The following is a 16,927-nucleotide window of genomic DNA, read 5'->3' on the forward strand; positions in this document are numbered from 1 at the left end:
TCTATTGAAGCTTTCTTTTTAAAATGACTTTTTTTTTATTGTGTTTCTTTATAGAATTTGACACTGTTTATTGCTATTCAGATGCCTTATCTAAGGTAGAAATTAAACTTGTACTAGGAAAAATTAGACTCGATTTTAAAAAAGCTTGTCAGCTATAAATACTACTATGTAATTTTCAAACTAAATATTTATCTTGAGAATATCATAAGACAATATGGCTAGTTACTTTCTACTAGATGTGAATTTATAAGCAAATTAAAACTTTTTTAAGTGATAGGATAGTTTTAAAATTCATGGCTATTTAATATTAATTACACTAATATACAGTGATATATATTAGTATTAATTAAGCTATTGTTGCCAAATAGATTTATTTTTAAAAGTATATTATTTACATTGATAATTAATGACATTTTATCAACTTCTATAAATTGGAAATTTTGAGAATATTTTTGTACTTAATATAGGATAAAAATATACTTTAGAAATAGAAATTTATCAAATACTCTAGTCAGAATTCTGAGTAGTACTAACTGCCTGTCATTTTGATTTCCAAGTTTTGGTGTTCTGTAGAATATGGTTAACTCATCTTAATAGGTAAGTTAAGTGTTCTGTGCTCAAATTAATTTGAGAAGGGCTGAGTTAAAGTTTATCATGTCTTTTTTTTGTACGATTACTCAAAATCTCTCACTATGGGAATCTTTAAGAGGGGAATAGAAGTTATGTAATTATTTCCCAAGATTTATTTATTTATAGAAACTATTTTTTATTTACCACATTTATTAACATTTCTTGAAAGAGCATTCCTCTTTCTTCTGTGAAGGAAAGCAATTAACCACATTTGAAAAATTGGCAGTTTTGTTATATTTACGTAGTCATTAAAGGATAAAATTTTACCCCGTACATACAGGCAAGTTTGAGTTAACTCCTGTGTCTGTCTTTAACCCTAATGCTGCAGTTATTACTTGTATTTTTTGGATCGACTACAGAAAGGAGGGACTGTTTGTTACAGAATTAATGCTTCATGGTAGTCTATCCTCAGAATCAGGGTCTAAGATTCTGTAAAATAACTCATCTGCAATAGTTTAGGAAAACTGTTTAGAACAACTTGCAAAAAAATTGTGATATTCTTAAAATGCCATAATATACATTATTTATATATTTTTCTGTTTTTGTGAGATAAAGTTAGAGGCTTTCCATGTTTTTACATGCTAACTCATGTTGTTCATGGGAAGAGAGTTAAAAGTGGTATACCTCCAGCTGTGAAAATGCAACATTTTTAAAGTGTTTACTGACAAATTCAGAAAGTCAATCTGTAAAATGACTGTTTCACTCTGAATAGACAATTATAGAATAAAAGGAGGGAATATTAGAGATAATGCAAACCTTTAAAAAAAAAACTATGGACTATAATTAATGTGACCTAGACAAGAACAATTTAGAGTCATTGGGACTCTCTAATCTAATTTTAGGATAATTAAAGGAAGTTTTGCTATATTGAATTATCAAACCAGATTTGCTAGCTATAAAAATTCTGTCAAATACAGCTCTTAAGTACCATTACCAAATACTATTTAAAAGTGATATTTAAGCAGTTAAAGGCTTAGAAAATTTATTTGTTTTAAAAATGCTTTATATGTGATAAAGTACAAAATAAATATATGATGAAAGTGAGCTCTTTAACACACCAAATTACTGTATGTGTATGCCTTTAGATAGGATTATAAAATTAGTTTTGACTTAACATTTTTCTGAATGGAAATGATTACTAATGGTTAAATTATTACTACTGATTATTAATGAGTATTTTGTCATTCTTCTGTACATAGGGCTTAAACAGTACTTTAATATCTGTGATACAAAAATAGAAAAAAATCTTTGTATATATTTCTTCTTGAACTGTTTTGACCTAATAAACAGAGTTTAGTACAATAACCTGAATAAACCCATTGCATTTCCCAGTACCTCTGTAATTTTGTAATGCTAATAATCCCAAAGTCATAAAAGTTCTCTGGATCCTTGAGCTCAACAATTAAAAACTCCAGATTCAGCTCTCAAATTTTCTCATCAGTAATTCTCAGAATAATTTGACTTAGTGGATCACCAAGAATAATTACTTACAAAATATTGTTAAATTGGGCTTATTTTATAATTTGATAAAATTCATATATCCTAACTGATGCTTTTATTATCAATGAAAAACAACAGTCATCAATCAGCTAAAGTCATTTGCATCAAATGATATTTTCTTTGCCCAATTTAGTTATTATAACATAAATTCATCATCTATCTGAATGTTTTAGCCAAAATGAACTATTTCACAGAATAGAATGATGTTGTTGGACATTTCTCTGCTAATACTCTAGTTTATAAAGGTCCTTCTTCAGATGCCGCTTTAAATCCCTTTGGGTCTAATATATGTATAATAATCTTGGAAATGAAATTATGAAAAATAATAGTACAGATGCAGTTCATCTAATGCAGTACAATTTACCTACCATATTTTAGCTTCTTTGCTTCTTGCCTGCATTTTGTTTTTATTTTTTTAGTACCAGCATCACACTCTTGGCTCAAACTAATCTTGCAGACAACTTAACTTTTTTCCCTGAACTTCTCACTAGCTAGGCCTACTTCCCAGTACTTTTGTGATTCTGATGCTGACAGTTCGAGTTGGGCAAAGAGGTTTTGTTCTAGAGTAGGATGATGATGAGCTCTCTTTTCAACCTGCTTTAGTTAATTGCTGATGGGATGTCTAAATAGAGATGTTATAAAGACAGAGATACCAGTCTAATAAAGACAGAGATACCGGTCTGGACAGAGGATAGAAAGTCCCATGTGCAGAGATTTGTGATTTTAAGTAGCAATTAAAGTTCAGTGTTTTGATGGAGATGAAACAGCTGTGGGAGATACTGTTGCTTTCTCATACAAACTCAAGCAGAAGCTATTCACAGTAGTTTCCTTAGCTCTTTCATTGGTACACACTTCTCAATTTCACTGACATCTCAAAACCTTTAAGGGATAGTTATAGGATTAGTGAAATAATTAGTTTTACATTTGTGTTTTGTGAATTATTAACTCCTAAGATGAATCAGTTTATTAATTTCTGAAATTCACAATATTGCAAAAAATTACATAGTGGTATTTTGTGTTTGGCATGCATTATTTTAGCTTTTTACAAAATTTGTTTTGTCTTATTTATTAAAATTAATTAAAGCATATATTTTACATAAGTAGTGAATATAACTTGAACCATCTCCAGCTTAGTAGATTAATTAATGAGTAGTGGGAGATAAGGTAACAGATACCATCAAATTAAGCATTTAATTTATTTCATTTAGAATAGACAAGAAATTGATAACATGTTTCTTTCAATGGTGGGAACTCAGTGGCTAGAGGCAGGGTGTGTGAGTAGTTGTGTGCCTTTTTACTTTGTATTATTTTATACTATTCAAATTTTAAATTATGGACTGATTTTACTTGTGGAACAAGTAAAAGAAATTTAAAGTTTGAAAATTGCTTTATTTTTTAAGACATGAGATAGCATGATGTGTAAGGAAGTACTAACACTTAAAGTTAGAAGTCATGATTTCAAATCCTGATGTCACCATTTCCTGGCCAGCTGGTCTTAGGTGAGTATTTGACCTCTTCAAATTGCATTTTTCTGTTTGAAAATGGGGATAATAATAGATAGCTGCCCTGCTTACCTCTCAGGGTAATTGTGAGTTTTTGCAGTAAACATCACTGAGAGTCACACGCTCTGTCTGATAGGTGCTGATAGGGGACACATTTCCAGTCCTTTGAGCATTCAGCTTCATGTATAGAGGTAGGCAAAGTTTTAACCCATTGTGATCAATTCTATGGTGGAGATAAATATGCTATAAAGATGCATAGAAAAGATCCACAGTGGGAGCTTAGAAAGTTATAAAGGTAGGGGTTAATGTGGTCATTCTGGAAAACAAGGACATTTGAGTTAAGCTTTGAAGAATGGATGGTTGAGGAGAACAGATGACATTCACTCAGTGCAGACATCTCCAGCCCCATCTCATTTTATGTGTGTGTAGCACATTTTTATTTGTTTAGTTAAGACAGGGTATTGTAGCAGATTCTTCCTTAGTTTTGACTATTACTAATTAGTTAAGATCAGTGACCTCAAAAGAATTAATATAGAATGGCTAAAACTCACTGAATTTTAGCCACTTACATTTTACTATATAGTCCATAAGCACTAAATCATCAGATTCTACTGTCAATCTTTAGTTCTTCCTCACTAAGGAACTAATGAGAATTCTTAATTGGGGTGGCTGAGCAATTAACTTTTAATTTTCAGTCGTCTTGAATTTTCCCAAATGAATCGATTTTTTCCCCCTGCATTTTTCTTGGTATTTTTGCCCGAACATTCTTTTATAAAGGTATCATTTCCTCTGTTTCTGGGGGCAAGTTACTAAAACCCTTGGTCTTCAAAGGCTAAAATTCATTCCAAATCAGGTCTTTTACTCTAATTTTTATAGAATGCTTTCTCCTGGTATGTTTAGCAGAAAAACTGTTACCTGCTTAAGTCAAATAGCTTCTTTTCCTAATCTTAAAATACAGTGTGTCCGTAAAGTCATGGTGCACTTTTGACTGGTCACAGGAAAGCAACAAAATATGATAGAAATGTGAAATCTGCACCAAATAAAAGGAAAAACCTCCCAGTTTCTGTAGGATGATGTGGCAGCATATGTGCATGCGCAGATGATGACGTAACACCATGTATACAGCGGAGCAGCCCACGGCCATGCCAGTCGAGATGTGGATGGTACAGAGGAAAGTTCAGTGTGTTCTGTGGCTTGCTAAATTCGAATCTGTGACCAAAGTGCAACGTGAATATCGGCGCGTTTATAACGAAGTGCCACCACATAGGAATAACATTACTCGGTGGGATAAACAGTTGAAGGAAACCGGCAGTTTGGTGGAGAAACCCCGTTCTGGTAGGCCATCAGTCAGTGACGAGTCTGTAGAGGCTATACGGGATAGCTACCTAAGGAGCCCTAAAAAATCTGTGCGTGAGCCCACATCGAACTGCACTGAATAGGTATGAAACTGGGAGAGTTTTCCTTTTATTTGGTGCCGATTTCACATTTCTATCATCTTTTGTTGCTTTCCTGTGACCGGTCTAAAATGCACCATGACTTTACGGACACACTGTACTTTGTTCCTTTTGACTGGGGAAGATATGAATTTTAAACTCACTTGACAAGAAGTTACTGAGTTCCAAGTTGTAAGTAGATACGTTTTTCATGGTGCCATAGTGTTTTCTTTGTAATACTATTAAACATCTTACCGCCCACCCCTGTAGTAGTTTGTAGAGATTAATATTTACTTAATGACCACTTCCCCATAAGTTGCAGTTTAGGGGCATTGATATTTTACTATTTACTGTTTAATATCCAGTATCTTGTAAGTTATAGGTGTACTTTATAAATTGGAAATATGATATAGATAGAGGTTAGTATTTAGTATGGATATTAGCTTCCAGTAAGTACTATGATTATTAAAGACAAATAAAATTTTTAAGTTTTACACTACCTTAGTTTTAAGTGTGAAATAGACTTTTGCACAAAATTTACAGGGAAAATTTCTTAAGACAGTGGAAACATTAAATTGGGTATTATATAGGAAATTTCTCGTTTTTTTTTCTTGTTTATTTGTCTATGGGAAAAAAAGATGAGGTTTCTCAATTTTTAAGTGATTTATTTAATTCGGAGTGAATTAGTAAGGAAGTGTTTCTGTATCTGCATAACAGTCTTCTGTTAATAACTGTCACTTCAGGCCCTGTTTGGTTGGCTCAGCGGTAGAGCGTCGGCCTGGAGTGCGGGGGACCCGGGTTCGATTCCCGGCCAGGGCACATGGGAGAGGCGCCCATTTGCTTCTCCACCCCCCCTCCTTCCTCTCTGTCTCTCTCTTCCCCTCCCGCAGCCAAGACTCCATTGGAGCGAGGATGGCCCGGGCACTGGGGATGGCTCCTTGGCCTCTGCCCCAGGCGCTAGAGTGGCTCTGGTCATGGCAGAGCGAGGCCCCGGAGGGGCAGAGCATCGCCCCCTGGTGGACAGAGCGTTGCCCCTGGTGGGCGTGCCGGGTGGATCCTGGTCGGGCGCATGCGGGAGTCTGTCTGACTGTCTCTCCCTGTTTCCAGCTTCAGAAAAATACAAAAAAAAAAAAAAAATAACTGTCACTTCAGATCGTTTTTGTTTCAAAGTAATAGAAAGTCAAACTATATGTATTTTAAACTATACAGATATTTCTCATCTCATAGAGTAAGAAATGTGGAGGTAGGATGCTTCCAGAGTTGGTTAACTTAGTAATTTGTTAATACCATTATAAAAAATTCAAGTTCTCTGACATCCCAGAGTGAACTGTTCTTTTAGGCTGATGTCTTCATGATCTCAAGGCTCCTGTCACAAATGGCAGGTGTCACACACAGGTGACAATGTCCAGGGGAGGAAAGAGAATTACACCTGCTAATATTGCATTTAGGAAAAATGACAACCTTCTCAGAAGCCTCAGCAGATGGCTCTTTTGTAGTTTTGGCCAGGATTGGGTCACTTTAACACATGCCTAAACTATCACTTGGCAGAAGGAGTAAGACCATTATGTTTGGGTTTTCCCTTGAAGGACATGGCTTCTTGGATGATCATAATCAAAATTAAATTCTGTTGGCAAGAAGTGCTGCTGGTTAGGCAACCAACAATGCCTGTTACATTTGAACTTTTTTATGTGTTCAGATGTTTGAGATTTATTTTAAAAAGTTTTATCACAGTGACTAAGAGTATGTTGTAATAAAAAGTTCTTTGGCACTTAACAACTGTGAGAACTTGGACAAGCTCCATGAATTTCAGGTTAGTTATTACTAAAATAGGACTCATAGTGGTACCTATTTTATAAGGTTGTTGTCATGTTTTAATTTTAAACTGTCTTGAATGATTAAGGCTTTTTCCTAAATCTGTGTTTCATAGGATCCTATATTGTAACTATCTCCTCTTGAGTTCTAACTTGGTTAAGTTCACCACAAGGCTAGAGTGTGGGGAGCAGATTCAATGATGGCCATTGGAAATGCTAAAATGTCAAAAATCATTCATCCAACCTGACCTCTTTCATTTAGTGTTGCTTTCTGTCTTCAGCTTAATTTTCATTTGTAATTTCACATTTGACCAAATTTTCATGAAATATATGAAATATGGTAGCTTGTATTTTATTCATTTTGAAATATTGATAAGTTCTTATTCAGCTCTCTTTGAATTGAGAGACTGTTAAAACATTGTGGGGAAGCTTAATTAAGGGACTGTAGAATGGGAGCAATACGTAAGTAGGATTTATAAGTACACTGCTCACAAAAATTAGCGGATATTTCAAAATGAATATGAAGCAATAAAAAGAAGCATATGATTTTTTTATTGAACAAGAACAATAGAAAAGCAAAAGACAAGTCAAAGAAAGTTGTTCAATTATGCAAATGAGATGCAAAACCAACTTTTATTTCATTGGTGAAAATGCACTATACAAAAGGCTGAAAGTACTGGAGTATCTGCATGTTCTCTGATCCCCTAATTTTTATGAGTAGTGTATCAAATACAATAAAGTACAAAAAAGCCTGTTCATGTTAGGTCTTCAATAAAAGTTTCTTCCTTCATTTCATACAATAAAAATCTCACAAATATTCTTTGTTTCCTGAGAGACAAGAGAGTTTGTTATCAGTTATGCCAGTAGAAGACAACTGTATCAGTCAGGGAAAAGGAAGTCATACCATGGATTTCAAACAGAGAGATTTGACACAGGGATTTGATTACACAGCTGGTGGTATAATTTTCATGAAACGCTGAGGTTTCATGGACTGGCCTGGTCATCTCAAATTTTTACGAGAAAAAATTTGATGAACATTGCTTAATTTTGAACAAACTTTAAAAACACAAACTGAATATTTCAAACAAGTGTGGAAAGATATATTTTGTGCATAGGCTCCCATGTATAAGATGCACCTTAATTTTGGGGCCCGAAATTTGAAAAAAAAAAAGTGTATTACATAAAGTTATTGAACTCGTTTTATTTATCATAAAATTCATACAACTGCTCATCTGCACGAAAAAAGTGGAAAATGCAAGTAAAATATCTACAACCACCGTAAAAGATGCACCCAGTTTTTAGACCCCAAATTTTTCAGGAAAAAGGTGTGTCTTATACATGGGGGAATATGGGATATGTTGCAGAAAAAATATTTTAGTAACAAATTTTAAAACTGTGACTATATATACTTGTTAAATTTTCTTATTAAATCTTAGCCTTCCCTAGACAAAGAAAGAATAGCCAAATTCACTAGAAGACATTCATTCATTATGTAGCAAATACTTACTGGTAATGGTGGTAGGCAGTTAGACAGACCTGAGCAGAATAGGAAGGATATGCCTGGTACACAAGGTCACCAGGGCAGGAAACCCCCAGTACTTAGTGTCTGGCAAAATTAGAAAAACAAGGAACTCGCTCCCTGGCTGACTTTTTCCTCCCCTGGCATATCACTGGTCATGCCGTTTAGATATCCTGACCTTTCAAATTGCTGAGGGTCAGACCCTCCCCTAGCATATTGCTAGTGGTGTGATAGAACAAGGAGGAACAACAGGGCTAGAGTATCGCCTCATATGACTCCCATTAAAGCCCTTGCACCACCACCCCCTTAAGCATTCAGCCCTCAAGTCATTGAGGTTCTACCCTCATCAAATAATCTTAGGAACAAAGCCTCAGGTCTGTTGACCACAGAGACAGAGTTTCGGTCAAACTAGAGATACATCTAGGCCTCAGTTGTGTTTCAGCTCCAGGCCCAGGAAAGCAGCAGGGCCATGAGGGGCAACACCATGGCTGATATCAGGACCAGCTGCACTGACTAATGACTCCCTGCCTCTGCATTGACCAGTCAGTAGAGACTACAACCCTGAAAAGACACTGGGAAAAACTGGTGAATAGTCTATTGAGTTCCTCCCCTGGGAGCTCCCCTAGAGAAGGGATAAGAACCCTCTGGACCAAGACTTTCCCTCTTCCTCTCCCTCTTCTTCGCCCTCTCCCTCTCCCTCTCCCACTCCCATTTCTTCTCCCTTCCTCTCTTCCTTAAAATCAATAAATTAAAAAAATTCTGTCTCTTTCACTGTATACTTTTTCAAAAACAACATTGTTCTTACTCGTTTTGTGAATCACTTTTGTTCCACTTCAGAATTGTTTTTATATATTTCTTTAAATTGAAAATATTGAAAGGCAATAGTGAAATTTTTATATAACAACATTGAGTGCCTACTATATATAAAGATCAAGAGTACAGTAAAAATTTATATACAGTATGACTACAACCTAATCCTGTCTTCAAGGAACTCAAGATCTGTAAAGTTGGGTTCAGTGTAGTGTGATAAATGTTAAGGTGGTTAAGTGGGGTTGGATACAGTTAAGTAGAGGTCTTTCAAGTAAGGGTTCAGCAACCTTTTTTTTTGTAAAGTACCAGATAGTATAGATTTTAGGCTTTGTGGTCCATACAAAACCTAAAAAGTTCTGTCACAACTACTGGTCTCTACTCTCATTGCATGAAAGTAGCCATAGATGATTCATAAATGAATGTGTGGCAGTGTTCTATTAATCATTTATTTATAGACACTGAAATTTAAATTCCATATGGTTTTCACATGTCACAAAATATAATTAAAATTATTTTTAAGCCACTTAAAAATACAAAACCATTCATAATTCTCAGACCATACGAAAACTGATGGCAGGTCAATTTGCTCATTGGCCATAGCTTGTCAACCTTTGTTCTGAGTCTTTGAATCTCAGAATGTTATGAGTTTGCCTCTTTCTGATAGCCTATCCAATCCCAGTTACTTTCATTTAGTAGGGAAGTTTGGTAACCTAGCAGGTTGACAGTCTCATTGCTAATCCCAGCAGTTTCTGAGTGTCCCTGATATTCTGAATGATAATAACAATCCTGTAAAGATAATAAAAAAATAACACTGATGCATTGAAATATGCAGGTTACTCCAGCATGCAGATTCCAAATTCAGTTACTTACAGTTGTCAAGTATAAAGCGTGAGTCTTTGGGTAATGGAGTTGTGTGAATTGGAGCAAAGTGAATAGCACAGGCCTCACTGAAAACAGTCATCAGCCACTTCTTAGCTCCATGCAATAGTGGGACTGTAGCCCCAGTGTTCCCTAATGAAGACATTTAAGAGAAGCCAGAAATCCAGACATATGTTAAATCCCCCGGTTGTTTAATGTGGTAACAAATCTGGTTTTGTTTTTTTATTTTTATTTTTTTTTAACATTGTGTTTCAAATAAAACCATTTTTAGGTCTCATTTAAGCAGTCTGGCAATTGCCGTTTGTGTCCTAGCAAGTTTCTTTTACTGTTTAGAGGGAACTTTTAAAGAAATATCTGTAGTGATATGCATTACTGATTTTTTTTTAATTTGAGAGGATATTTTTATTTTAATACTGAAAATTATTGTTAAAACAGTTTTAAATTATAATTCCAATGCAGATTTCCGTACGTAGTGTTCATGTGCTCTACTGTCTTAAGTCCAGGTTTGAATATACTCAGTGGTTTCCTTGTAGCTGACTCTGTGGTCACAAGTTTTTTTCCCCCTTTTTGTTAGAGCTTTATTGAGATATAATCCACATATCATATAAATAACCTACTATTTAAAGTCTACAACAAATTTGTTTTTAGTGTTTTCACAGAGTTGTGGAAATTTCACCACAATCATTTTTAGAATATTTTTATCACCTCCAAAAGATAATTATCCCCACTTTAGCTATTACCCTCCCATTTCCCTCATCCTCCCCAGTCCTGAACAGCCTCTAGTCTGCTTTCTGTCTCTATAGATTTATACCTATGTTCTTGGTATATCCTATAAATAGAAACACACAAAGTGTGTCATTTTATGTCTGGCTACTTTGTGTGTGTGTGTGCAGCTACTTTCACGTAGCATAATGTTTTCAAGGTTCATCAGTGTTGTAGTATTATTCAGTGCTTCATTTCTGTTTTTAAATTTTTTGTTGAATTTATTGGGGTTGCATTTGTTAATAAAATTATACAGGTTTCAGGTGTACAGTTCTCTCAATATAATACAGCACCTCTATATTGTATTGTGTGATCACCACCCCAAGTCAAACCGCTCTCGATCACTATTTCTCCTCTGCCCTTGTCTGCCTACCCCCACTCCCTTTCCTTTCTGCAATTTTCATTTCTTTTCATTGCCAAGTATTTCACTGTATGAATATACCGTATTTTGTTTGCCTTTTCATCAGATGATTGACTATTGAGGTGTTTCCTCATTTTGTCTGTTATGTACAATGCTGCTATGAACATATTTGTATGATTTTTTATGTGGACATAGGTTTTTCTTTCTCAGGGTATATATTTTAGGAATAGAATTATTGGGATATATTATAGCTATGTTTAACTTTCTGAGGAATGGCAAACTTCTAAAACAGTTGCACTAATTACATTCCTTCCAATAGTGTTTGATGGTTTCAGTGTTTCCATATTCTTGCCAATACTTTTTTAAAACACTTTTTATTATCTGATTTTTAAATATTTTTAAATTAAAAAAATTTTATTAGTATTATTTTTTTAAGTGAGAGTAGAGAAGATACAGAGACAGACTCCCCCATGAGCCCAGACAGTGATCCACCCAGCAACACTCATCTGGGGCCGATGCTCTGTCCATCTGGGGCCTCTGTCAACTGAGCTGTTTTTTATAGCACCTGAGGCAGAGGCTTCACGAGCATTCTCAGTGCTGAAGCCTACATCCTCAAATCAGTCTAGCCATGGCTGCAGGAGGGGAAAGGAGAAAGGAGGAGAGGAAACAGATGGTCACCTCTCCTGTGTGCCCTCACCAAGAATTGAACCCAGGACTTCCACACACCGGTCAACACTATACTGCTGAGCCAACTGGCCAGGGCTCTGACTTTTTTATTATAGACATTCTAATAAGTATAAAGTGAATCTCACTGTGGTTTTGATTTGCATTTCCCTGATGACCAGTGATGCTGAGTGGCTTCTCATGTGCTTATTTAAGGGCATTTGATTATTTTCTTTGGAGGAATGTCTCTGTGCAGATCCTTTCCCATTGTTTAATTGGGTTATTTGCCTTTATATTATTAAGTTAGAAATGTTCCTTATATGGTATATTCTGGAAACAAGTTCTTTATCCGACCCATTATTTGCAAATATTTTGCTCCATTTTGTAATTGTCTTTTTACTTTCCTGATAGTAATTTTTTGAAGTACAAAAGTTTTTAATTTTGATGAAGATCAACTTAGGTACCTATATTTTCTTCTATTTCTTGTGCTTTTAATGTCAAGTCCAAGGTCACCAAAATTTACCTCTGTGTTTTCTTCTAAGAGTTTTATGATTTTAGCTTTTTAGATCTTGACACATTTTGAGTTAATTTTCTATATGGTATAAGGTGCAAAGAGGGGTTGGAAATCAAAAGCTTTTAACCCCAAAGACCAACCAAAGATGAATGTCTGGAAATAGTAACAAATAAGTACTTAAGTGGCAGAAGATACATGAAATAAGAATGCTAAATTATTAATAATTGTTAAGACTGAATGATGAGTACGTGGAATTCATCATGATATTTTCTCTAGATTTTTGTTTTAAAATATTCATAATAAGATTTTTTTTATGGTTTCTTACCACCACTAATTGCATTTGCCTGTCATCTGTAATCCTTAGCATGGTTTGGGATTAGGTTGTTAGTTATTAGATGGCTAAAAGTACAGGTTGTTTATAAACTATGAAAATCTTATTTACAGTAAAAAAAAAGTGTTAAAATCAAGATAAATTAAGCTATAATTTTTATCCCAAGGTCTCTAAATTCTTGATTTACTCAAAGTTTTTATTTTATTTATAATTTTATGAATAGTATGTTTAAATGTATAAAGTTTACAGATTTCTACAATGTACTTCTCAAACTTGTATTGAGGGGAAGCTGTTCTAGAAAATGTTGAAAGGGGGAAAATCTTGTTTTGCTTCAAGTAAGCTTATAATTGAACAAAGTTAAACTAATTTCCTTTCTCTAAAACAGTGGTCCCCAACCTTTTTTGGGCCACGGACCAGTTTAATGTCAGAAAATATTTTCACAGACCAGCCTTTAGGGTGGGACAGATAAACGTGACCGAGACAAGCGTCAAGAGTGAGTCTTAGATGGATGTAACAGAGGGAATCTGGTCATTTTTTAAAAATAAAACATCATTCAGACCTAAATATAAATAAAATGGAAATAATGTAAGTTATTTATTCTTTCTCTGTGGACCGGTACCAAATGACCCACAGACTGGTACTGGTACGTGGCCTGGGGGTTGGGGACCACTGCTCTAAAAGACTACTCATATCTTTAAGATTTGGTAAGCAGTGTTTTTCTAAGCTTTTTTTTTTTTTACTTCTAGTGTTCTATGGAATAGTTTGAGGAACACTGGACTATATATTTTAAACCACATTATATCATGCATTTACAGTTAGGTAGTTTAAGTTGTCATTTGATTATTATTACCTGATGGTTGTCATTTTTTGAAATTTTTCCTTCTGACGTCTATCCTTTTCTATTACCCTTGTTTCTTTATTTTCCTCATTTATTTATTAGTCTAACTACTAAAAGTTACCAGATTTTGAAATTTCTATGTTCCTCTGTAGGTGTCAGTTTGTAAGATTAATGGAAAATATTTGCAGTTAATTATGCCTTTAAAATTATGACTTTTTATTTGTACTGGGTCTTTATAGCATTTGCAACACTTGCAAAGGAGAGCAATGTTTAGAGAATAACTATTAATTATATTGAGGATCTTTCTAATTAAAGTTTTCTTTATTCCATAAAAATTTAAAAATATAGCTGAAAGGATAACTAGCAAACTTTAAAATTTATCGTTCAAAATTGTGCCACTCAGAGATAATCTTTAGCATCTAACTTATTTGATAAAAGTAATACTATACCTGGGGGAAAACCCTCCAACTTTATTGAAAGGCATAAAATGAAAGCCTCCCCCAGCTATCCTTTTCTATCAATCATTAGGGCTTTTCTCTTACCAAATAACCACAGATAGTAGTTTCCCTTTGTCATTTGTTTGAGTATCCTTTGTATATTCATGGCAACATAAAATTTATACCTATTTTATACTTTGTTCTTTTCACTTTGAGGTATTTCAGGATGAATGTTTGAAGGTCATATAATATTCCACAAGCAAATGATGAGACAAAAGCCATGCTCTGATAGGATTTTAAAATTCATCCTAGCAACATAGGTCTAGAGAAATAGGGAGGCCAGATTGAGAACGTTTTTTTTACTTTTTATTTTTATTTATTTCTTTTTTTGTATTTTTCTGAAGTGAGAAGTGGGGAGGCAGAGAGACTCGCATGCACCAGACCGGGATTACCTGGCATGCCCACTAGGGGGCGATAATCTGCCCATCTAGGGCATTGCTCCATTGCAATCGGAGCCATTCTAGTGCCTGAGGTGGAGGCCATGGAGCCATCCTCAGTGCCCGGGCCAACTCTGCTCCAGTGGAACCTTGGCTTCAGGAGGGGAAGAGAGAGAAAGAGAGAGAAAGAGAGAGAAAGGAGAGGGGGAAGGGTGGAGAAGCAGATGGGTGCTTCTCCTGTGTGCCCTGCCCAGGAATCAAACCTGGGACTTCCACACGGCGACCAACGCCCTGCCACTGAGCCAACCAGCCAGGGTTGAGAAAGTTTCTTTTAGTGTATATGGAGTATGAGAGCTTTTTTCCTGCTCTTTAGATAATCTGTATATAGGAATATTAGTTTTTTGTTTGTTTGTTTTTTGGACTATCCTTTTATTTTAAAGTTTATTTCATCAGAATTAGGGTAGATAGAGCTATTATAGTTCATCGAATTTTAGTTATCTGAGGAATAATCAGCAGAACTTAGTATTGTTCTATTCGTTATTGTTGAAAATCTTCCTAATCTCTATCAATACCTTTTCTTGCTTTAGTAAATAATACTTGTTTGTTTCCACTACTTGTCCGTGAAAGAACCATGTCTAAACTATTCCATTTCCTCACACAAAGAAGATTGGACATAGAATTATGTGTACAGTGAATACTTGTTTTGTTGTTAAAAAATAACCTAATCTTTATTTTGGATTTGGCATGTAATATAGTGATATATTTCCAGTAAACTGAGTTTTTTTTTTTCATTATGTTGTTTCAAGTACACTTGTAAAAGTTTGGGAAAACATGTCAAAAAGAAAAAGCAAGACAAAAATGTTAGTACATAATAATTTTGAGTGTTGTTTTTACATTGTAAATATAATTATTATAATGGACTGGTTTTTTAATAAAATTTAAGAATTGCATGTTTTGATAGGTTACACTTGCATTAGGCAGGTGTAGGACTTATGAGCATGAAGATCATATATCAGTGGCTAAAATATTTTTCTTTTATTCTCCCTACTACCCAGTTAGTACATATACTATGGTATTTTAAATATGTTTTATATTTACAGAGCTTCTTTACTTCTTGACGTTTATTTGCTAGAAAGAGTTAATTTCCTGAAACATTTTTGGTTTATTTATAGATTGGCCAAAGAAAAAATGATGTATGAAAAAGAAGCAAAACAACAGGAAGAAAAAATTGAAAAAATGAAAGCTGAAGATGATGAAAATTATGCCATTAAGAAACAGGTAAAATTATATTTTAACTAATAATTCCTAACATTTACAGAACACCATATTAACTCATTTATTAATAGTCCCATTAGAAGGTCCTATATTATTTTCTACTTTACTGTTAAAACTTCTATTTAAAAATAAAGAAACTGGCATTACACTAATTCCAAAATCGGAGAAAAACACTACAAAGGAAGAAAATTGTAGGCCAATATTCCTGATAAACATAGATGCTAAAATTTTCAGCAAAATATTAGCAAACTGGATCCAGCAATACATTAAAAAGATCATACACCACGATCATGTGGGATTTATTCTGCAATGCAGTGTTGGTACAGTATTCACAAATAAATAAACGTGATACATCATGTAAAGAAAATGAAGAATAGAAATTTTATGATGTCAGTAGCTACAGAAAAAGCGTTTGATAATATTGTTATCTAGCACCCATTTATGATATAAACAGCAAAATGGAAGTAGGGGAATCATTCCTCAATATAACAAAGACCATATATGACAAACCCAGAACCAACGTCATACTCAAAGGGAAAAAACTGTGTTTCCTCAAAGATCAGGAAAAATATAGGGATGTCCACTTTCACCACTCTTATTCAGCATAGTACTAGAAGTGCTAGCCATAACAGTCAGACAAAAAGCATCTAAGTTGGAAAGGAGGAACTAAAATTATCATTATTCACACATGACTTGATAATGTATGTAGAAAACCATAAAAACCCCACCAAAAACTCCTAAATTTAATGAATAAATTCAGCAAAATAACAGGATACAAAATTAATATTTAGAAATCAGTGGCATTTTTACACACCAATAATGAACTATCAGAAAGAGAAATTAAGAAAAAGAATTCCATTTACTATTGCAACAACACAAAAAATAAGGTACCTAGGAATAAATTTAACTAAGAAGGTACAAACTTGTATTCAGAAAATATAGAACATTGAAGAAACTGACCATGTTCATGGATCATAAGAATTAACATTATTAAAATGTCCATGCTACCCAAAACAATCTACAGATTCAACACAATGCCCATTAAAACACTAATGGCTTATCAAATAGATCTATAATATTCCAAAAATTTATATGGGGCCACAAAAGTTTCCAAATAGTCTCAGCAATCTTGAGAAAGAAGAACAAAGTTGGAAGTACCACACTACCTGATATCAACTATACTGTAAGGCCATAGAAATCAAAAGAGCATGGTACTGGCATAAGA

At 34.3% G+C, this 16,927-nt stretch overlaps 1 protein-coding gene across 1 annotated transcript in view; it reads left to right on the forward strand.

Moving 5' to 3' along the window:
• TBCA (tubulin folding cofactor A) overlaps positions 1-16,927 on the forward strand; it is a 108,075-nt gene that overhangs the window by 69,285 nt on the left and 21,863 nt on the right. Inside the window, exon 2 of the mRNA XM_066381708.1 lies at positions 15,600-15,705. Within this exon, the coding sequence (XP_066237805.1) occupies positions 15,600-15,705 (106 nt within the window). The remainder of the gene's footprint in view (positions 1-15,599; positions 15,706-16,927) is intronic.

Source organism: Saccopteryx leptura, chromosome 4 (assembly GCF_036850995.1).
Source record: "Saccopteryx leptura isolate mSacLep1 chromosome 4, mSacLep1_pri_phased_curated, whole genome shotgun sequence".
Taxonomy (NCBI): domain Eukaryota; kingdom Metazoa; phylum Chordata; class Mammalia; order Chiroptera; family Emballonuridae; genus Saccopteryx; species Saccopteryx leptura.